The sequence below is a fragment of the Drosophila teissieri genome, chromosome 2L (assembly GCF_016746235.2).
Source record: "Drosophila teissieri strain GT53w chromosome 2L, Prin_Dtei_1.1, whole genome shotgun sequence".
Classification (NCBI taxonomy): Eukaryota; Metazoa; Arthropoda; class Insecta; order Diptera; family Drosophilidae; genus Drosophila; species Drosophila teissieri.
Genome location: NC_053029.1, coordinates 9806993 through 9829980, shown reverse-complemented (window position 1 = coordinate 9829980; position 22988 = coordinate 9806993). Strand labels below are relative to the sequence as shown.

Genomic DNA, 22988 nt, shown 5'->3' with positions numbered 1-22988 from the left:
GGGTGATGGAACGATTTATGCGCCTCGAACATAATAAAGTGTTAACGGAACGAGTTATTAAGGTAGTCTGAATGGGCCTAAGTTAATAAAGGCCAAAGGCAATTTGCATGGGCAGTGTGGCGGTGTGGCAGCGTCTAAGGTTGCATCTAGGCATAGCTCTGGGCCGGGTCTCAATCTCGGCCAGCTAGGCTCTACCACCGATCGACGGACACACAAGATGTCGGGAAATATAACATAAGCCGACCACACGTACGTCTCCCATGCCGCACAGCTGGACGCCGTGCCCAGATCTCTAAACTCAAAACTCAAAACTCGGAGCTCAGTCCTCAGACGCTGGACGGGAAAAAGCTGGAACGCCGTGTCTTGTGAGCAGAACAATCAATAAATTTGAACACGTGAGCGGACGCGAATGCGGACGGCTCTCGACGGGATCGTACCGATCCTACAGTCTCCAGTCCCCAGTTCCCCCAAAACAACAGCCACAATTCAGAGCGATAAGTGATCAATGCGCCGTGTCGACTGATTGGGCAGCATCGTTGCTCCAGGAGGTGGGGCAGCCGAAGGTGCGGGATTTTAACTGGGGGAGCCACCAATTTGCCGCAGAGAAAGTGATTTAAGGTGATCACTACTAACAACTGAAATTAGCTAATTGTCATCTTTAGATTTTACTTTATGGCTGCCAAAGCTTACCACAATTTCTAGTTGAAAGTAATGTTGTTGCTCAATTAGTAGCAATCCTCGAAGTTGTACCATGGTGTGGCATCCACATCGTCCGTAATGATGGGTTCCCGACGCGCCGTCGATGGGCCGTAGAGGTTGTAGCGCCTGGAGCCAGCGACGATCTCGCGATACCGCCTCACCGGCGTCCTGGACATGTGCAGCTCCATCAGATCCCAGTCGTTGACGTCGCGGAACACGGAGCGAATCATGTGCATGCGGCCCAGTAGCTCCGTCTCCCGCAATCCCTCGTACCTCCGTCCGGTGCGTGCCCGGAATGTCTTGTAGACCTCGCTCTGCTGCTTGGTCTCCGTCGCCGTTTGCAGCTCCTTCCTGTAGAGCGCCCGTATTCCGCGGCCCAGGTGGCGGATGTGCTCGAAGTTCCGCACGTTGAGCGCCACCAGGGCAACGGCGTCCAGGTTCAGCAGCTTGTGGCCATCAATGTAGTTCTCCCGAAAGGTTTGCTGTAACAAAGTCATTGGTTGCATTCCACCGAAATAGTGGGTCAGGTTCGTTGGTCACCTCGTACTCGGGATAGCCGAAGTTGCGCAGCCAGTCGGTCACATCGTTGATGCTCCACTTGAAGACCTCGGTGCGGGCCTGGGTATCCACGATGGCGGCGCATAGATTGAAGAGCGAGTCCGGCGACGCCTTGAAGGGCAGCGGCACGTCCTCCTTGTCGTACTCCACGTCCGGGAACATGTAGCTGGGATAGCGGAAGCAGAACTCCTCCTCATCCTGCGGCGGCTCGCAGATGTCCGGGCTGTCCATGCCACTGGCACTGTGCGGCAGTGGCGACGGAATGGAGGAGCACCTGGACGCTGAGAACGACTCCATTCGAGCGGTGGAAGCGCACTGTTCGTGGGCCAAAGTCAATTGAGTTGCCCCGCAACGATTTGGTTGCGGTTTCCAGCGGTTTCTCAAGAATAAGTGCTGTTCGTGTCTGTTTACATAGTTTGATTGCGTTTTCCTTTCATTTGTTGTATGCCCTATAATTTTCCGGGAAAAGTTGTTGGCTACAATCACTGGCGACCGCCAATTCAGGCAAAAGTTGCACTTTAAATGGGTTAGCAGAGTTAAGCCCTTTAAAAGCAATCAGCATACTTGAAAATACGACCTATCCTGAATGCATATTTATCTGCATATGTATCTGAATCTTTATTTTGGAACAGTGAATTATTTTTACTTCGCTTTCACTTTGAAGAGGATAAAAGTGTCACCGACTGGCGGCGGATTTTCCGCTCCCATTGCCTTCGCTTGCATTTGCATATCCCACTTTTTCTGGGTCACTTTGTGGGCTGGTGGGCTTGTGGTACTAGGGAGTTTTTGGCACCAAATCCGCCCGCTTGGATGGGAGTTTTGTGCTGGAAAGTATGCTATCTGAAGGCAGTCACGACAATTTTCCTATTAATAACGCCAGTTTCGCTTCGAAATTTACACATTTCCACTTAAGCTTTCCACCCCGACGATCTGTTCGTGTTCCGCTTTGCGGATTTCCGCTTGGGGAATGCGGTTTTTGATTTATGGCCACCGGCACGGCACTGTTACCCACTTCATCGAGCGCAGACAGCGTGGAGCAGGTGGAGTTCGCGCAGATCGCTCAATCCCAGGCCAATGGAACACGCATTCCTCGGGCGCGAAAGAGAGATGCCGCATCAGCGCCACCAGCGGAGTGGCTCTGGCTCCGCCCACCGCAGCGGATCGCTCGCATTGGCCACGAATCACCAACCACGAGCCACTCGCCACTCTCGCCATGGCCTCTGCGTAGGGAAACCGGAATTCGGATGGGGTGTCTGTGTCTGTGTGGGAGTACGGGAACATATGGAGAAATCGGTAAACAAATCTCGGCTGCGCTCGAGGAAACGATCTCCGACTGAGCTAATGACACAGCGGCATGTGTGTAAACAAGCGATCTGTACGGCAAGGTATCCCATCTGTGTGTGGCCACAGTGGGATCAGCTCTATGGTAAGTGGGCTAACTGGATTTAAGGGGACTTGAGTCATTACTAGGATAGAGTCAGGCTATTGGACTCTATCTTCAGATCGTCCTCTACCCCTTATCCTCAGATCTATTCTTTTTTCATATTATATCCCATTTCAAATCACTTCATAATTATCAAAAGCTTCGTATATGATAGATAAAGCCTTCTTTAGAGAACTAGATATACCCTGTTTTGCCAGGAGTATATTGAATATATGTATAGGCAACATTTCAGCATTATTCCAGTATTGTTTGTGTATCGTTTATTGTTAGCATCATGGCATCGAGACCATGTCCTTAGCACACACATCTAGCACTCCTTGCCCCACTGTAAGCACCAGGAACACACAATCTCAGCGAGATTAACCCCACCACCAACAGCCAAGAGGCAACAGCCAGCAGCCAGCAGAGTGTTCCGCGTTGGCTGGGCAACGATCGATCGGCAATCGATGGCTGGTTGAGCGTGCTCCCTGGCCGGTTCCGATCAGTTCTGAGTGGGATGTCTTGCACGGTGGTTTAATCGGAGGTGCACAAGAACTGAGCAAATTTCGCGATCGTTTTATCGGTGACCAGCTACGGTGTTTTGGACATGATAGTTTCTCCACCTAACTTAACGATCGTTAACGTGTGAATTTAGTTTAGTGGCCTGAGTTGAGATTCGTAGATAGAAACATATAACGCAGATATCCGAGCAATGTTACTACACGAGAGTGCCGCCAGCATGGAACAGAGTATGCCCGAGAACCTCAGCACTCACATGTACGGCGAGTGTGAAGTGAACCCAACATTGACCCAAAAGGGTCCTGATCCAGTGGACGGCGATCAGGACCTGCCCACCAAAGAATCCTGTGCCCCCACTACGATAGTCAGTTCATCGCCAACCACAGCCACAAGCGCCACCAAAGTCAAGCTGAGCTTCAGTGTGGATCGGCTGCTGGGCTCGGAGCCCGATGAATCGCACAGAAGGAGCTCCTCCTCGCCAGCGACCAAGTCCTGCTGCGATGGCGGCATCCTCGCCTGCTGCTCCTTCCCACACTGCTTCAGCCAGGCGAATGCCGAGCCCCGTAGGTTTGGACATGCTACGCTTCCTGCGACTTTCACACCCACTTCATCGCACCCCTACCCCTATGTGGGTCTGGATAAGCTGTTCCCCAGCCCGTTCATGGATTACAAATCAGTGCTCAGACCGACACCAATCCGGGCAGCAGAACACGGTAAGGATGCACCAAACTTAATGGGAATATCCTCTAATTACGAGCGAGCTATACAGAAAATGTGCATGTGAAAAAAAGCTTTCAAAATTAACATTAAGTTCATTGCATTCAAAGCCTTAAAGATCCTAAAGAATACCAATTCATCTGGAAGTGAAGCTAAATCGAGGTTCAGATACATAGGTACTTAAGCGTACTTCTAAGATACTTTTTATATCGAAAGGAATGAGCTTCATACAGAAAGCCATCAAATTGCTCGTTCGTCTTGAACCTTTCTAGTCTATCAACATAAGACTTATCAGAACAATAATGTATTGCCATGACTATACCTTCTAGATAGGACATAACATCTGCATTATTTCTACCTCCAAGTATGTGCACTTCCAGCGCCAATAAAACTGATCAAAGCTAATCAGATATTGCGATTTGTCAATCATTCTGCATTCTTTTCTCGGAAATATGCAGGATCTCACGGAACGATCAAAAGACTTTATGAGGAAGCTTCGCTATTTGCCCATCAAAATTCCGTGGCTATTTTGCTCTTTTTTTTCAATTATGGACTAGACTTATTAGCCATATAGGAATTACGGAGAAGAGCGAAATGAAATGAACATTCCTGGAAACTCAAAAAGAGGGAAAACCTAAGGCGCAGCCCCAATAAATATCTCGTTTTTATTTGAATTATTAGTTGATCTGCAGCCATATTGTGCAATATTCCTGCGGCCAACTGTTCAGCGCCTTTGGCTCTTGACGAAAACAATCCGATTGTTGAAATCGACAACAAAATAGTCCGGATTGTTTTGGGTATTTGCCTTACTTCCTGCTGTTTTTGTATATCTGGCGACGAAGACTTCTTATAACCCTGCAGGCTGGGAGCGCACTTTGATCTTGTTTATGTGAAAATTGGAAAATGGGAAAATGGAAATAGTGAGGAACCTAATCGGTAAATGTTTCGGTTTTCGAATAGAAATTGTTCATTGTTTAACAAGCTGCTTGAGTTTTATACATATCGTCAGTATTGTACACAATTCTTATCAAGTGGGTGCTAACAATGCGAGGGCCTTAAACGATTCTTAAAAATCTGTGTTGGATAAATGAGATATACGTTTGGGATTCCTCAATGGGTAAATTGATTAGGAAATGCTTGAGTTACTAATTTATTTCAAAATAAAAGACCAGGAAATATGTAGACATACATATATGAATGGTATTAGCTAGCTTAACATTATAGTTTGAGTTTTTGAAGCTTAATAAAGCTTTGTCCTAGTAGATGCAAGTAACAAGATACAATTATCCAACAGATTCAAAAAAGTTAGTTGATTCATCCAAGGTAAATTTAATAGTAATAGCCCTTTTAATTCAGCCAAATTCCAGCACACGATTAAATTATGTAGCAAAATTAGCGCCAAACTTAAATAAATTACACTTCCCACTTTGATGGAGCATTCATGAAAATTATCATCAGTGCTAAGCGGTTTTCAAACACATTTGCTTCGGCTAAAATGGGAGGAGCAATTAGTAAGGCGAATTAATTCGACATAGCTCAATCAACATGAGATCGGTAAAAAGAAGAACAGACAGCCCCTGAAACGCTTCATCAATCCTGTGGCCATCGCAAATAGACCAAATAGATGAAATGCAAAAGACCAAAGTGGAAAATTAAGAACAATTTATGAACAAATTACGAGTCAGTCTTTAAAAATAAACTTCAAGCTCACACGGATCGTGGAAAACGTTTGTGGAGATCGGTTTGTTTATTTGCTTGGGCAATTGGCCCGTCATTCATGGGCAGATACAGATAGCTATCCATCTAATTGCCCTCGCTAATGAATGGTTCCGCTGGAACAGGAGGAGGAGCAGGAGGAGATTGGGAAATGGAAGGGGCACGACTTCGACAGGTGGAGGCAACTTTGGCCCGGCCAGAGACGCGGATCTCTGATAGATTGGACGCCACGGGTCCAACTACTGCGGCTCAACCGACTCCATCGACTCCATTGACTCCATCGAGGCTCGGCTGCCGTTTAGGCCAACGACAGGGGAACGTGGCTGACCGATGGATGAGTCGCAATGGAATGGATGCCTGGAATGGATGACTGTACGGGTGAAGCTATGCGGTGTTCTTGGGGGCCGAGCCAAAGGCCAAGTATTTACACAACCACCCACTGTGGTGGCCTTTCCAGGAGGAGGCTACCCTGTGTGGCTGCCCGCCGTGTCCAACCTGCCGGCCCCTGCGGAATTATGCCGTGATGGATTGATTGCATCGCATCGCACATCATAAAATCATGGAGCAGCCAGATCTCAGCCGGCTCCTCAGCCGACTATTTGTTGCTGTTTGCCTGTCCCGCCTGGCGATGAGTAGTTTGTTGATTGTTGTTGTTGCTCTTCTGGCTGCCGATCCATCGATCCATCGATCGATTGATCGTACAGACCATTGTCTGATATGGAAATGGAAATGTCTGAACAATAATCCGGCGCCGTGTGTCTAATTAATTAGCAATTTATATGTTAATCCAACTGTTAGATGCACTTTCAAAGCGCTCGGAGATCCCTGATTAATGATGGGCCCCCAGACGATTTCTTTTCGAGCTTTGAAGAATCTTTCTCAAGTTCCCAACAGCAGGGGAGGGCCGCCTTTAGCAATGATAATTACCACGCACTAAAAGGTACTATAATATGTAGATACCACAACCTCCGATGTATAAAGAACCACAAAGAATTAAGTGAAAATTGGCATCAATTCCAATTTAATTTTGCTTAAAAAGAATTGTGACTCATTAAAAGAAGTTATACTTTTGATTTGACCATGTTGCTAGCTAAAAAGTTCTAATATTTCAGAAAGTACACAGCTAGCTACTAAAAGTCAGAAAATCGGAAGTTCGGAAGTTGGAACATATCTATATTATATTTATTGCTTTTAGCATTGGTCCCAGTTTGCATTGCGGAAAAGGCCAATCAAATAAACAAGTACTCCGCTTCTCGAGCCGATAGTCCGAAATTCCGGAGCACATGGCCCACTGGGAGTGCGCTGCTTAAACCAAAAGATCATTCGCAGTTTACCCCGAAGTGAGCCACACTGGGCCATATTCGCCAAGTCGTAAATGTGGAATGTACTGCGCTAATAAATCGATGCAACTTAAATGTGGCTGTGAAATTTACGATTCGCAAACACATCCTGCTGGAGATGCATCTGCAGCGCAGGCCCTTGAGTGATTTAAGATGGCCTCCCAAAATTATCACAACTCATTAAGATATTTACGGGGCCACGGGATTGGGGCACACGGTATTTATAAATGTATCTGGATAGCAGGCAAAGCAGGCAATTAATGATCTCGCGCTGTGAGTGAACCCCAATGCCCCGCCCAACGGAGGAGGTGTTGAAAATCGGTGAAAACTCATTATAACAAACCCCCGATGGTTGACACAGACCAAATGCCAAAACGGCCAATAAAGGCGTTATTAGCCCCTGCAGATGTGCGGAGATTCCATTGGCGTTCCCGATGCAGATGCACATCCATACAGATGGAGATACAAATGTATCTACAAGTGCAGCAGCGCATTTCCGTTGCAGTGTAAATACACACGATCGAGTAGTGTGTTGCTTAAGTAAATAAAACGCTCGATCTCAGGAACAATTAGGCGCATGCCGCGAGCACACAAACAAATCGAATTCCACCTAGCACAACGTTAAAAAAGGCAATAAAAAATGCTAATGATAATTCGCGGTTGGCTCCAAACAAAGAGGAATGGGTTTCAGTTTGGAATCAAATTAAATTATATTCAAAAGTGGAGAATAAGAACTAAAATTTTGATTGTTACCAGAATAGATGTGTGTGCATTGATTAGTCATAAGATACGATTCAATTTCTAAGCAAGTTCAATGCCATTATCGCGATTAAAGGAATAAGAAGAACTTTTTTATAGCATACTTTTGAACGCAATCCTTTGAATTGCTGAATGCAAATATTGAGTTAAAAACAGACGTACTAAGAGTCTTGTTTTGTTATAAAGGCTTGTTAATAAGTAAGTAAACATGATAAATGGGCTTACAATAAGGATATTAATGCCAAGGGGTTCTTTTCGGCGTGTATAAATTCTTGGATATTTAAAAAACATTTAAGGAAAGTAAAGCACTCCAGTTCGACCTCAACCTCGTGTGCCCCATGTCGTGTTCGATTACCCCAAATAATTTTCGCTCTCTGGAGGTAATTGTTGTTGTTTAGATTCGCGCTCGAAGTAAACAAATTTTGTTGCCCCCCTGGCCACAAAACGCTTCAAATATAATTTCCAATTAAGTGAAAATTTTATTATAAACAAACTCATTTAAAAAATTTTCAACGTGCATTTTATTGATCAGAATAATTTACTCAAACAACAAAAAGTTGAATTTCATATTTTCTTTGGCAAAATAATTTTCATTTTGGTTGGACTGCGATAAATGTATTATTTCCTGCGGATACAATGTGCAACTACCAAGGGAGGATGTTGTCCATAAGTAATGGTAGTTTTCCTATAAAAATAAATATCCACATGAGTGCGTAAAAAACGCACCGGATTCGGTATAGCAACAAAATAAGAGCTATTGCTAATAAAGGATGTATGAATCTACCAATTGACTTTAACACACTATATACCCGAATTCGATTCCCCGAACAGCGGCACCCACTTATCCCACGCTGGCCACGAATGCGCTCCTCCGCTTCCATCAACATCAGAAGCAGCAGCATCAGCACCAGCATCAGCAGCACCAGCAGCATCACCAGCAGCATCAGCCGCATCATCAGCACCATCCCAAACACCTCCATCAGCAGCAGAAGCCCCCGCCACACAACCCGACGACAGCCGCGGCGCTACTGGCGCCCCTCCACAGCCTCACGAGCCTCCAGCTGACGCAGCAGCAGCGATTTCTGGGCAAGACGCCGCAGCAGCTCCTGGACATCGCGCCCACCTCGCCCGCCGCAGCCACAAACCAGAACGGTGCACATGGACATGGACATGGAGCTGGTGGCAATGGCCAGGGCAACGCCTCAGCTGGGAGCAATGGGAAGCGCAAGCGCTCCTGGTCACGCGCCGTCTTCACGAATCTGCAGCGCAAGGGCCTGGAGATTCAGTTCCAGCAGCAGAAGTACATCACCAAGCCAGATCGCCGCAAACTGGCGGCACGTCTCAATCTCACCGACGCCCAGGTTAGCTACAAAGCTATATTTCACAACCAATCCTATCCTATCCTATCCTTAATTCCCCGATTAGGTCAAGGTGTGGTTCCAGAACCGTCGCATGAAGTGGCGGCACACGCGGGAGAATCTGAAGAGCGGCCAGGAGAAGCAGCCAAGTGCAGTGCCCGGATCCGGCGTTGTCTTCAAGGCCTCCACGGCATCCGGAGGGAGTACGCCCCAGGAGCCACTCGACTACAGTTCGGATAGCTGCTCCAGCGTGGATTTGAGCGAGCAGGCCGACGACGATGATAACATTGAAATAAATGTGGTGGAGTAGAGCTGCCTATGTTATGTACATACATAGCTCTGTTTACACGTGTAAAATGCCATGTAGATGTATTTATTCCTTCATTGCTACTCGTAGTTGTAATGTAATGTAAAGTAGATAGATACTGCACAAAGTGAATTTAAATTATTATTTCAAACTGTACGATAATCTAAACGTGTATGTGTAATATATTTATAATAAATTCTGTAGTAAATGAACTTGCGAATTCACTGTTTAATTTATTATTTATATAATTTATATTTTATTTAATATTCGCTATTTCACAGAATAAAGTAATATTAATACGCATTGCGACATTCGTGCTCAACGCGGCAAGAACAGAAAGTTTAATTAAGCAAATACCGCTGCGATCAGCAGAATATGAAACTCGGCGACAACGGGGAGACCTTCTCTAATCAAGCGAACGATAAAAGACGATACGACTGAATGGCCAGAACAAATACCACTGGACTGGAGTCAGTTGGTCAAGCGCGGGGGTGCGATGGGTTATCCAATCCGCCAGATCGGATGGAGGATTGTGAGCGAGGAGGGGGAAGCGGGGCGCACGGCGGATATAGAGCACTAATTAGAAAAACAGTGAGGGCAAATTGTTGGTGCTCGACATTGAAATCGTACTCACATGTGCTTTATTGTCATTGCTGATCTCTTTGGGTGAGTTCGTTATTTATTTCAATTACGTTAACACTCAGCTGAAATTATAGAAAACTACCAAAAAGAACAACGACTTTTAACTGAATTCAACGAGTTTTTATAGTTACAATATATTACAAATTACAGAGATTATCTGTCACATTTGTGTCTTAGTAAACAAAGTACTTAGCTGAGTTATTCCTTAAGGGTATTCAATCTTCGGTGTATGGCATACACCATTTCCGCTCAGTCGAAGTCTGTTTGCTCACGTTCAGTTGTTTTCCCCAAAGCGAAGTGCGCGGTTGGGTTTCAGCTTAGGTGTTGCTACTGCTCCACAATTTATAGATCTTACAGATCTGAGCATTGGATCTGCGAAGATAGCCTGCACCATGGGCAACACTCAAGTCCGACCGCTTGAGAACCGCCATGTGCCCAATCGGAGGAGCAGTAAGTGCCGAAAAATACGGTTTCTGACATCATAATGGCCTATTTCGTAAACGTAGGCATTTTGTGGAACTTTCGGTACTCGAACACAGTGCGTCGCCGCGAAGACTTGGCCGTGATGGTGCACAACTCCAGGATGAGCATCAGCGATTGGCTGGACCTGCTGGAGCTGCAGCAGTACGAAGGTTTGCATGATCAGCACTCACCAATCGAGACTGTATATTATGCTTACCAGGAAACCTACAGGAGTTCAGCATCGTGGACGACGTGGTGGACATCACGGACAAGGAGCTAAAGCAATGTGGCGTTCGAGGTGCCCATCGCCAGCGGATGGTCAACAGTTTGCTGGGTGTTCGTGCCAAGCGAAGGCAATCCATGAATCTGGAGGGTAAGCCAGTGAGCTAGAGATAGATAAAACGCAGTTACCCCATAGAGATATCTCTCTAATTTAGCAATGAGCAGTGCCCCGCGAGAAGTGCCGCGGCGCAAGAACTCCTGTCCATTGGTTTATCTGGGGGAGAATCCCCAAGATATGGCGGGCAGCGGCGATAGCGGACCCGGCGTGATTACCACCAAGAGCGGCAAGGTTCTGAAGCAACTCACCTTCGATGAGACTTCCACCATGTAAGTGTGCATTTCATAATTCAACCCTATACAAAATTCTTTTAAATTCAAAGCAATAATTATTATGCTAATAGTTGTAAGAGTATATCAATTCCGCTTGTTGGAGTTTTTCCTTCAAACGCATTTGATTGTATTTGTTTTGGAAAAACTGAAATATCCAACAACTTCCACAACATCCACAAGACTTCTTTTTACCCCCAATGGACAACCATAACATGGACTCTGCGCATGCTCCGCGAATTTCCCAAAAAGCGACTTCGAGCGTCCTTAGAGTTTTCCAACAAAACCCAAAACAAACTGCGCGGAGTAGCGTGGTGCACAGAAATCGGTGTGTCCAACCCCCAAAAGTGCACCGCACTCGAGTCCTTTGCCGTGAACTTTTCAGAGCAGATCCGAGCGGCAGGGAGTTCACACTACTACCATACGAAGGACCTTAAACTGAACTCCTTTTTTTTTTGAAACTAATTCTGTGCTAGAGCAGTCTAGTTAATCCTAAATGGAGAGTTCTGTATAGAAATCGTACTTATCGGGTAGCCGGAGTTACGAGTTCTGTCGTACCACTAAGCAACCAGGTTAGGGTGTGTCCTGTCCTCAATTTTCCACTGCAAAATGGGCGTAGCAGGTGAGTGATAACAGAGGCAGATCCGATTCCTAAATAACGAAATCATTTCGGTGGTATATAAGTTTAATGCAGTTTCTTCGACTGCTTTAGTCAAATTCATGATGTTAAAACAGTAGGTCTGCAAAGTTGATTACTACTTTTTTTGCACTTGAACTTCACACATATAGTGAGTTGTCCATATACCAAGGACCAAATCCTGTGGGAGCAAATTTCCCCAAAGCCGCCTGTGGGAGGAATGGCCTTTGTTACCATCAAATTACCCAAAATAAGGGAAATTAACTCTCTCTCTCTCATTCGTCTCTCCACTCGCAGCTACGAGGAACTGAGGCCGCGGTCCAAGTGCAACAGTCCCCATTGGGCCACCGAAGACAGCAGGATGGAGGGCTACGGGAGCAGCAACGCCACCACTCCGCTGGCCACCGCCCAGCCCAGTCCCAGCGAGCAACAGGAGGCCATCGCCCTGAAGAAGGCGCTCGAGTGGGAGCTGAGCCTGGACGCCCGCGAGCTGCGCTCCCACGCCTGGTACCATGGAGCACTGCCCCGCCAGCGGGCCGAGGAGATCGTGCAGCGCGAGGGCGACTTCCTGGTCCGCGACTGCGCCTCCCAGCCGGACAACTATGTGCTCAGCTGCCGGAGCAAGGCGGCCGTACTGCACTTCGTACTTAACAAGGTGGGTTTGGCACAGTTTTCACCAGTTTTCACATTGGAGAACCAGTTTACATTGCCTAATGTGGGTATACATTTCAGTTGGTGCTTCAACCGGAGACGGTTTACGAACGGGTGCAGTACCAGTTCGAAGAGGATGCCTTCGATACGGTGCCCGACCTAATAACCTTCTACGTGGGATCCGGCAAGCCCATCTCCTCGGCCTCGGGAGCGCTCATTCAGTATCCCTGCAACCGCACCTATCCGCTCTCCTTCTACGGCCACAAGATCGTGGGCAACCAGCTTCACACGCAGATGCTGGCCGGACTCCGAGGTCTGAGTCCTCTAAACTCGCCGATGGGCAGCAATGGGGCAGTGGGTGCAGGTGTGGCCGGTACCTTCCGCTTCGAACCGCAGCAGCAACAGCTCTCCCCAATGGCTGGCTCACCGGCCAGTCCGCACTGCTCGCCACCGAGGGCACGTAGAGAGGTTCCTCCGCCGCCGCGGCTGCCCTGCAAGAAGCAACAGCGCTCCCAGAGCCTCACACCGGCCCAGGCCATGTTGGTGAGCAACATCAACAAGCTTCAGGAGCAGCAGCTGCACATGCAGGAGCTCGAAAACGGCAACGCAAACGGAGTAACGCGCTTCCAGACGATTGCCCGGTGCAATCCGACCAGTGAGCAGCACCTGGAGAGCAAGTTCACCACCCACTCGCTGCCCAGGCCCAACACTTCTGCGGCGCAGGCTCTGCGCCAGCATGCGGTGGCCAGAATCTCGAGCCTGGCGAGGAACTGCAGCCTGGACTCGCCGTCGGACTCGCGGCCACCCAGTCCGCCGCCCAAGCCGCGCAAGGAGCCGATGGCAGCGGTGCTGGCATACCAGGCCAGTGGATCTGACTCGGGGAACGGGTCCGGTGATTCGGCTCTGGGGGATGCATGTGAGGCGAGCGTGCAGCGGGGTGTGATAATCAAGAATCCCCGATTCATGACCACCTCTGTGTCCAATGGGACGCTGAAGAGCTTCACAGAGTTCGACGTCCTGGCCGCTGAGGAAGAACTTTTCACCATGGCCATAGAAGAAGTTAAAACAGTAAGTCCGCTTAAATCTTCCATTAAACCCTTAATCCAAATGAATATTTCTTTATTGTGTTTATAGGCAAGCAAGTTTGACTTTGAAAACTTTGTCACTTTGCTGCTGCCATCCGTGGAGAACAAGCCACTGGACGGCGATGCCCTCAACACCTTCAAGATGATGCTTCTAGAGACGGGCCCCAAGCTGCTGGCGGAGCACATAACCCGCATCGACATTGCCCTGTTCTTGGAGGAGCCGTCAAACGAGGAGGACTACTATCTAAGCAGTTCGGGTCTGGAGCTGCTAACACTGCCCCATGGAAAGGTCTTTAGGGAGGACATAATAGAGCGGACGCAGTGCATCAAGTTGATGGTCGCCGTGACCATACTCACCTGTCAAACGGATCTGGACCGGGCTCAGCTGCTCAGTAAATGGATTCAGATCGCCGTGGAAACCAAGACGGCCCTGGGAAATCTGTTTGGATTCTGCGCCATCATGTTGGGCCTATGCATGCAACAGGTGAATACTAGTTTAGTGCAGTGCTCACAAAAACAAGACACTTTTAGTTAGTTTTTCGCTAAGAGGTATACATTAGGTCATCACAGTTTATTGCTTAGCAAACAAGCTATGATTTAAATGCACTTTATTTTCACAGTTAAACTGTAGTGGTTTTTTTGACACGAACTCATTAGTTTAACCGATTATCTAGTCCGTCCACTTAAACGCTTATGTCATCCTCTCTTTCAGATCCAAAAGCTCGACCAGGCCTGGCACATCCTGAGGCAACAGTACACGGACAGCGCCTTCACCTTCGAGGCCAAGCTACGACCCACGTTGAGCATCATGAACGAGGCCTCCAATCCTCAGGCTCCCAACACAACCGTTCCTCACGTTCTGCTGTATGCGCTGCTGATCGATCGGCCCGTCATGGACATCATAAACCACTCGAACATCGACGATCGTCCGGCTCTATACCACACCTGTATTGCTCCTTGGGAATCGAAGGCGGACGACTTTGGCATGACCATTAACTTCCAGCATCTGGATGCTTCGCGCGGCTTCCTCAAGAACTTGGAATTGTATCGGAAGAATGCCAAGATCATCCTGGAGGACGCCAGCCCTCGGCTTGATGAGCTTCTAGCAGATGCCTTTCGGTAATATTGCACAATCCACTTCCCTTGAACCTCATATAAGACAGCTATATCCTTGCAGAACCGAGTTCCATGTGAAGTTCCTATGGGGCAGTTCCGGAGCAACTGCAAAAGCCGAGGATCGCCACAACAAGCTGGAAAAGGTGCTGACCCTGATGGCCGACAAGTTCTGCATGATGGCCGAGCAGTAGTAATCTGTGAAATAATATGGACTCAAGTTTCTGGCTGATATCAAAAAAAAATCTAACCTAAAGCGAACCTATGCCAGAACCTCCTACTTACTATCCACAATGTCTCCAGACCCTCCGCAACTTTCAATTTCGTGCTGTCTCTACCTCAGCCTGAGTATATATCATTTCAGCAGAAACACAAAAGCACTTTATGTTACAGTTCAAATACCGATTAATCCTTAGTTAAGTTAAATTTAGAACTATACGCGTATTCAAAACGATGGGGGAATGACGCCCAACTAGTTATCATATTTTTATGGAAAACTCTTTAAGAGCAACCTCACTCTGACGTACTACCAAAGTTTTGTATTTACTACCAATCCCATTATTTATTCTACGCCAACTTACTCTACTATAGAAGAGACAATATACATTAATCAAAACATCATAAGCAAACATACTCTCTCACAAAATGATATAGGCATAACAATATGAATGCATAATTTTTGCAATTTTGTATATGTAAAGATAAAGATAATAATAAAGAAAGTACTTAAACCCAGATAAAAGGTTTTCATAATCTTTTTACAGTTACCCGACCTCTTGTTTACAGTTTAAGATTGTTTTTATATTTTATATGAGTATCATAATGAGTATCATAATTTGGACAGCACTTCTGGGGGCCGTAGATAGCTTATAGAAAAACCAATGTCAGCCAATCTTGGCCCAATTATTCCAATCAGCAAACATGTCGATTACCATTACGGCCCTCTGGAGTACTTATAAACTGGAAAACCACTTGTGCGGATGGAAAATATCTCAACGACGAATTCAATATGAATAACGATTAGCCGGCGAAATGTGCAGCTCTATCAGCCACTCCAGCGGCGACCAACAGGCCTTATCGGGCCTCCAGGAAACGCGCGTCCAAAGTTCCCGCCAGCTATCCAAACCACAGCCCACTGACCACTAGCCATTACCCTGACATTGTGCTCCGGTTGGCACAGGCGATCGGTTGTGCATTATTGTTCACCCATCCGAGTGGCGAGTGGAGTGAGCTTTCAAGCTTTTCCTAGCGATACATTTGTAGTGTTTTCTTCAAGCTCCAAAGTCGGCTCTTCAACATGACCGGTTGTCGCTCCAATCGAAAGCTGACGATGGCCATAAGTGGATGTCTGATAATTGCAGTCATGGCCCTCACCGTTGGGCTTTGCGTGGGACTGGGCAGTGGCACCGAAGCCCTCGAGGTGAGTCGCAGTTGCCCAACCAAATGGTTTCTCCCGCGTGCTACTATGAGGCGATTAGCAAACCGGTGACTCACATGAATGCGGATTATTCACAGGACCAGCCAAGGTTTACGATCGACCATGAGGCCAACACCTTCATGCTGGATGGCCAACCCTTTCGATACGTCTCTGGATCGTTCCACTACTTCCGCGCTGTGCCCGAGTCCTGGCGAAGTCGGTTGCGCACCATGCGAGCCTCTGGACTTAATGCTCTGGATACGTAAGCAAACTTGCACTCGTTAAAGCTCGTCAAAAGTGGGCCTGCCTGTTCCAACAGGTCATGTGGGCCATAAAATGGACATGGTGTTTTTTCGTTTTATATATTATCTTTCGGAGATACTTTTTGCTTCAACTTATGAACCAAGCTCTCAGAAACTAGGAAAAACTATTTACTGACTCGAGATTACTTTTCCCAGCTATGTGGAATGGTCGCTCCACAATCCCCACGATGGAGAATACAACTGGGAGGGCATTGCGGATGTGGTGAAGTTCCTGGAGATTGCTCAGGAAGAAGACTTCTATATCATTCTGCGTCCGGGTCCCTACATTTGTGCGGAGCGAGATAATGTAAGTATAAAATACAATGGTTGCTGTATCTGTTACCATTTACCAAACTCTCCTTGCCAAACTTTCTCTCGTACATACGTTGGTTATCATTCAAAATCAATATTATTATTCATAGTTTTGACCAGTATTACCTCTTTGCAGGGTGGTCTTCCTCACTGGTTATTTGCCAAATACCCGTCCATCAAGATGCGGACCAACGACCCCAACTACATCTCAGAGGTGGGCAAGTGGTATGCGGAGTTGATGCCACGCCTCCAGCACCTGTTCGTGGGAAACGGCGGCAAGATCATAATGGTGCAGGTGGAGAACGAGTACGGGGACTATGCCTGCGATCACGACTACCTCAACTGGCTGCGAGACGAGACGGAGAAGTACGTGTCCGGCAAGGCGCTGCTCTTCACGGTGGACATACCCAACGAGAAGATGAGCTGCGGGAAAATCGAGAACGTGTTCGCCACCACTGACTTCGGCATTGATCGCAGTGAGTAAGACGAATGCTTATTCTGAAAACCTGATGTAAGCACGAAACCCGCATTGCAGTCAATGAGATTGACGAGACCTGGGCAATGCTGCGTGCCCTGCAGCCCACTGGTCCACTGGTTAACTCCGAGTTCTATCCCGGCTGGCTAACCCATTGGCAGGAGCAGAACCAAAGGCGTGATGGCCAGGAGGTGGCCAATGCGTTAAGGTAAGCTGGAAATGCGCTGTAAAGGTTACTTCGAAACCGGGTTCGGAATGATTTCGGTTCTACCTGAAAGTGACTCATTTTAAAAGATTATCTTGCAACAGATACACAGATTTATGAGCATTGATACAATTCCAGGACAATACTGAGCTACAACGCCAGCGTTAACCTCTATATGTTCTTCGGCGGCACAAACTTTGGGTTCACTGCTGGTGCCAACTACAACTTGGACGGCGGCATCGGATATGCGGCAGACATTACCAGTTACGACTATGATGCGGTGATGGACGAGGCCGGTGGAGTCACCACGAAGTACGACATGGTAAAGGCTGTGATTGGAGAGTTCCTTCCGCTGCCGGAAATCACCTTGAATCCCGCTAAGCGCCTGGCCTACGGAAGGGTGGAACTCACACCCAAGTTGGCACTGCTCTCGACGGAAGGACGTGCGGCGCTCTCCAATGGCGATCCCGTCGAATCGATCAAGCCCAAAACCTTTGAGGAACTAGATTTGTACTCGGGTCTCGTCCTGTACGAGACCGAGCTGCCAAGCATGGATCTAGACCCAGCCCTACTGAAAATAGATCAAATTAACGACCGCGCACACGTATTCGTAGACCAGGAACTGGTGGGCACACTCTCCCGCGAGGCCCAGATCTACTCGCTGCCGCTTAGCAAGGGATGGGGCAGCACCCTGCAACTGCTGGTGGAGAACCAAGGACGCATCAACTTCTACATCTCCAACGACACGAAGGGCATCTTTGGCGAGGTGAGCCTCCAGCTGCACAATGGTGGTTACCTCCCACTGGAGAACTGGCGCAGTACCGCTTTCCCGCTGGAGCAATCCGCCATCGAGCTCTGGCGCCGCGAACACAGCGACCAGAAGGCCTTGGACTCGCTGCTGGCAAGGCAACGCATTCTTCGAAACGGACCCATCCTCTACACTGGCAGCCTGACAGTGACGGAGGTGGGAGACACCTATTTGAACATGGCCGGTTGGGGCAAGGGCGTGGCCTACGTAAACGGCTTCAATCTGGGACGCTACTGGCCTGTGGCAGGTCCACAGGTCACTTTGTACGTGCCCAACGAAATCCTTCAAGAGGGCGAAAACTCACTGGTCATCCTTGAGTACCAACGCGCGAATAAGACAGCAACAGGCGAGGATCTGCCTGAGGTGCAGTTTGATGCAGTTGCTCAGCTGGACGGAGAGTCAGGTGATGCTCCACTTAAATGATGAAGCACGTATTCATTGTTATTCGGTATTTCTTTATTTGAAGCGTTTTTGATTGATACTTGTGTCAACAACCTTCGTTAAGCTTTATTATAAATGTTCTATCTCTTATAAATCTATGTTTACATACGCCTTAATAAATTGCTGTTGATCTTAGCTTGACTGACTCTATTTGATCTCCAGCTTATTTTCAATTGACTTTTTGCGTTACCATTATAGCAGAATGTTAACTATTGTGTTTTTACACATTATTAATCGTACTATGTTCGTGATTTTATTAGCTTAGTGTTTTTCTTTTATCTTTGCACAGGGAAATTTGGCCAGATTTTTGAAAAGTAAAACCAATAGGATATACTATACCCACTTGGAAATTCATATATATTTTTAATTAGGTTTCAATTTCAGTGCCCACTTTGATTTTCGGGCAGTGTATACGGAAGTTGGGGTTTGGAAGGAATTTCGGGTTGGGCCAACTTAATTTTAAAGGATTACTTTGTAGCATAGCTGCCATAAAAATACACTTTTTTGGAACTACAAAAGATTCCATAGCTGTCACATCTGACCAATATGCACGTGTACATAAAAGGTTTTTGGACTTATTTTGTATCATTTATAAAGGGAAATGTACTTATGGTATTTAATGTAAAAGCATCTTATCTATCGTCTTTTTGAGCATTACAGCAATGTAGGCGTTCAGTTTCGATTTAATATTGAACAGCAATAAAAGTATGAACTGTTTTATAAATATAAGTTTGCAGACTGAGTTCTTAGAGTTTTAAACAGTTTAGGAAAACGATTAACTGTTAGTTAAATTAGTTATTTTTTTAATCTGACTAAGATTGGCAAATTCTATAGTTATTCAAGTGACAGTTCATTGGACCTTCCAGCTATTTGGAGAGCACAAAAACGTAATACTCTGTTCGGGGCAGTGGTGTTTATAATCTTCACTACTTTTGATTAGAATGTTTGCAAAATCGTTTAAATAATACTAACATCGGAGTCTCCCAATACTACGTCTCTTTGCAATATAGATTTAAAAAGGTACAAGAGCGAATCAATGTTTTCATTGTGAATCATGTTACAAGTGCGCTTTTAAGCAATTAATTAGTTTTTACTCAATTACAATTGCATGTTGCAAAAATATATTCATATGCTGTAAAGCTAACCATTTGTGCATAAATTTAGTTCAAGCTCATTAATATTAATACGCAAGTGGTATTGCTTTTTTCCATTTTTTGATCTGTGATATTGACATTTTCACAGAACAGTATTTTGTTCTTCGCTTATAAAAATAACTATTATTTTGAAGACAAATATATGTTGTGCTAGGTTGTATTTGTTCAGTTTAGGAATGAGATTCGTGTTATGTTCATTCGATTTGTTGGAAATAGTTGCATTTAATTTCGGTTTTTCTATACTTTTCTTTAAAAATATATCACAGCTGCATTTCAAGATAAATTTTTTCATTTTTCCTATGCCTCCTTTCACTTTTCTTGTAAAATGTTTAGAAAATCTATTTAAAATGTTTTGCTCTTATTTTTCTCATTTGTTCTTGGGCAAAGGGAAGCCGACGTAAAAACAGCAACAAATTTGGCAACCTAGTTAATATTAGTCAATGTCCACGAAGACGGAATGCGTTTGCTGTAGTTAGACACATAGCGTACTCTTGAGTATAAAACGGGGTTATGGGTTAAACTGGGTCGAGTTAATGGACGCAAAAAGTAGATAAATCGTGGAAGAGAAACCTAATCAATGAACCTTTTATGCCAAAACTACTAAGCAATGTACTATATATCCCGAAAATCAGGTTCAACCATACGGAGGGTCAATCGTTATTTCCGGGACATAGTTTTTATGGCAAAAGCATTAGGAAATGTTCATGGACTAGATTCTACCAGCGACTTTCGTGCATCCAAATCGATCCACCCTAGTACGGGTTTACAAGGAATTTATAGTATAGTTAACTAACCGGAGAGTAGATGAGTAGTTTCAGATTCTTGTTTGAAGTTGGTGGATGCTCCACGTTGCTTACCTCGAAGTTCCCCAAATCCTGCGCCGCCTTCGGTGCCCTTCTAAATGGCCGTTGGAGCAGGCAGAGCCATTTGTCAGTGCCACTTTGACTTTTGAGTGTAGATATCGGCACGCAGGTTCTGAGCAAAACAAATGCCCAAAATCTATAAAAAGTATATCGTTAAAAGAATGATCTATGCATTATCATAGTAGGAAAAATAATAAAATCAAACAGAAACCTGGAAGAACATCACAATTATAACAGTAGTGGAAATAATAATCAAGTTGTTCTCCATCCATTCTTCGCCTGCTTGAACACAGCCTTTTTCATAGATTATCTTGGACAACTCCATGCCCTGGTAAGAAAACAAAAAGTCCATGAAAAGAGAAAAAATAAAAATAAATATAGTCTGTGGGAAATTATAAAAAATACTTGCAACTACATTGCGTTAGTCTGAACATTTAAAGCAATAATTGGAACAAAAACTACATATACAAAATATAAAAACAATGTGTACTGATTGACGGTGAGATCTGTTCATAACATTGGGACCACCTTTTTGAAATTCGGTAGAATCGTCCATTTGAACTAAATTAAAAAAGTTTAAATTTCTAAAGACTTCTAGAATCTAGATTCTAAATACACAACGACAACTATAGAAACCACTGTTTTGCACCTGCAGGACCAGAAGAGCCACGCAACCGATAGCCACACTTATAAGATGGGCCTCCAGCCAATCCTCGCCAGCGCGCAAGCAGCCACGCTCATGTATATTCCTATCCACCGGCTGCATGCGTACGATTCGTGGGTGAATTACAATATGCGTCTGGGGGAACGCAGGGTAACAGAACTAGCAGACTTACATATCCCTCCTTTCGAACATCGTATCCGCATTGCTTGTTTTTGATCACCTCCTGGGGACGCCTGCGGCAACAGGAGAAAGGCACACCGCACGCCTCCCTGCTGCCAATTGCGATGGACGAGCAATTAAAGTAGTTGTTGCTATCCCAGTCCTTCGGACCATCAATGCCGCAACACTGCAGCCAATCCTCCTGGATCCAGTCAATGAGATTCTGCTGGTCTGCGTCCTCGCGATAGTGGCGGATGAAGGCCTTTAGTCCCTCGGTGGCCTGGTCTTTGATCTGGAAAAGGCAAGGCTTAATAGTGGTTCGCTTGATTGGTGGCCTTCAATTGGGACTCACCCAGCCCTTGTCCTTGAGCACGAAGGCCACGGCACAGAAGCCGATCTCTGCGATAAGCAGGACACTCAGGAAGATGGCGTACTACAGGCATAAACATAAAGATTAACTAGATCCAGAGAAATTAACTAACAATTGAATACCCACCGCCCCCAGGAGGCAGGTGTTCTCGCGCAAGGCGCCCACACTGCCCATGAAGCCCAGTAGGAAGGTGATGCCTCCCAGGATGATCAGCACAAAGGCTGGGTCCAGGGCGATGAAGTGCAGCCGAGTAATGTTGCGGAACATGTCCTTCTCGCTCCAGGCCCAGATGCCAATGGAGAGGACCAACAGGGCCGAGAGCCACAGGATCACATTGCTGGCAAACAAAAGGTACTTCAGGCAGCAGCTGATTTCACTGATCTCGCGACGGAACTTGCGCACAGCAGCTGGCATTGCTCCAATTTTAACAATAATAAATATGGCCAAAAGGAAACAAAAACGTATGAAATTCTGCTCGCCAGTGTGACAGTGACTGCTCTTTTTTATCACGCAGTGTGACCGCTCCAATTACGATACAAATAATACCGTTCCCTTAAAAACCGCCATTTTGTCCAAAGCTTATGAACTTTAAAACTTGCATGTCCATGCCATTGCTCTTCCAGCTAATTTAGTTTTCGTAGTCGTAAAAGTAACTAATTAGCGAATTTAATTCTGGTTAATTTAGTTGAGCAACAATAATATCATAGGCATTACCATTAACGCTAACACGAACAATCTACAGCGCTAGAAATCAGTTGTACTTATTGTTAATGCCAAAATAGTTGACATAACAGCGGTGAATTTGTTTTAATATTATTATTTGCCTTACCATATTAGTGCCAAAAAAAAAGAAAGGAATGTTAAAACTTTATAATTTCTATATTCATTTTAGCTTCAACAAAAATAACAAATTATTTGTGGTCTATGCATTTGTGTTTATGTGCATTTGTTATACGCTCTGCCGTTATCAGTTTTTGCACCTCTACTTTAAAATATAATATATTATTCTATTTATTCTATTATTCCTATTTATATATTATTATATTTTATGAACTTCTGTACACTAAACCGTACTTAAGAAACCTTGCGTATATGTTAGATGGATCCCCATTGAAAAAACGGTGCTTCCAGTCCTGTCCCTGAACCGACATAGTTTTAATCGCGGCGCCAGCTAGACTGAGCAATGCCTCTGACCGAACCGATTTTGATTCCAATTCATGCAC

The 22988-nt window shown here is 45.8% G+C and overlaps 5 protein-coding genes across 9 annotated transcripts; 3 read left to right on the top strand and 2 right to left on the bottom strand.

The window, feature by feature from the left end:
* Positions 1-725: 725 nt before the first annotated feature.
* Positions 726-1554, bottom strand: LOC122626604. Its single transcript, XM_043806922.1, has 2 exons — positions 1240-1554; positions 726-1181 (listed from the first exon to the last, which is right to left on the bottom strand). Exons 1-2 carry the CDS (start codon positions 1552-1554, stop codon positions 726-728), a joined length of 771 nt encoding a protein of 256 aa, XP_043662857.1.
* Positions 1555-2119: 565 nt separating this feature from the next.
* Positions 2120-9500, top strand: LOC122626039 (homeobox protein H2.0). Of its 2 annotated transcripts, none has more exons than XM_043806145.1 (3): positions 2120-2683; positions 8563-9092; positions 9157-9482. In XM_043806145.1, exons 1-3 carry the CDS (start codon positions 2332-2334, stop codon positions 9397-9399), a joined length of 1125 nt encoding a protein of 374 aa, XP_043662080.1. In that variant the 5' UTR covers positions 2120-2331; the 3' UTR covers positions 9400-9482. The 2 variants fall into 2 exon arrangements, with proteins under 2 accessions (XP_043662080.1, XP_043662081.1); XM_043806146.1 differs by lacking the exon at positions 2120-2683 and adding an exon at positions 3350-3912 and having other exon boundaries at positions 9157-9500.
* Positions 9501-10284: 784 nt separating this feature from the next.
* LOC122611732 (breast cancer anti-estrogen resistance protein 3 homolog) lies at positions 10285-15282 on the top strand. 2 transcript variants are annotated; one of them, XM_043785021.1, is made up of 9 exons: positions 10285-10488; positions 10545-10670; positions 10721-10873; positions 10938-11109; positions 12044-12401; positions 12479-13465; positions 13532-13966; positions 14195-14601; positions 14660-15282. In XM_043785021.1, exons 1-9 carry the CDS (start codon positions 10431-10433, stop codon positions 14787-14789), a joined length of 2826 nt encoding a protein of 941 aa, XP_043640956.1. In that variant the 5' UTR covers positions 10285-10430; the 3' UTR covers positions 14790-15282. The 2 variants fall into 2 exon arrangements, with proteins under 2 accessions (XP_043640956.1, XP_043640958.1); XM_043785023.1 differs by lacking the exons at positions 10285-10488; positions 10545-10670; positions 10721-10873; positions 10938-11109 and adding an exon at positions 11507-11731.
* LOC122611750 (tetraspanin-17) lies at positions 14711-22965 on the bottom strand. 3 transcript variants are annotated; one of them, XR_006325550.1, is made up of 7 exons: positions 21892-22965; positions 21748-21828; positions 21409-21687; positions 21222-21332; positions 20784-20900; positions 20567-20708; positions 14711-14793 (listed from the first exon to the last, which is right to left on the bottom strand). XR_006325550.1 is itself a non-coding variant. In XM_043785046.1 (6 exons), exons 1-6 carry the CDS (start codon positions 22177-22179, stop codon positions 20640-20642), a joined length of 945 nt encoding a protein of 314 aa, XP_043640981.1. In that variant the 5' UTR covers positions 22180-22964; the 3' UTR covers positions 18863-20639. The 3 variants fall into 3 exon arrangements, 2 of the variants coding, with proteins under 2 accessions (XP_043640981.1, XP_043640993.1); XM_043785046.1 differs by lacking the exon at positions 14711-14793 and having other exon boundaries at positions 18863-20708; positions 21892-22964; XM_043785058.1 differs by lacking the exons at positions 14711-14793; positions 21222-21332 and having other exon boundaries at positions 18863-20708; positions 21892-22956.
* LOC122611741 (beta-galactosidase) lies at positions 15749-18732 on the top strand. Its single transcript, XM_043785035.1, has 6 exons — positions 15749-16015; positions 16111-16274; positions 16471-16621; positions 16763-17102; positions 17162-17309; positions 17445-18732. Exons 1-6 carry the CDS (start codon positions 15893-15895, stop codon positions 18535-18537), a joined length of 2019 nt encoding a protein of 672 aa, XP_043640970.1. The 5' UTR covers positions 15749-15892; the 3' UTR covers positions 18538-18732.
* Positions 22966-22988: the final 23 nt, after the last annotated feature.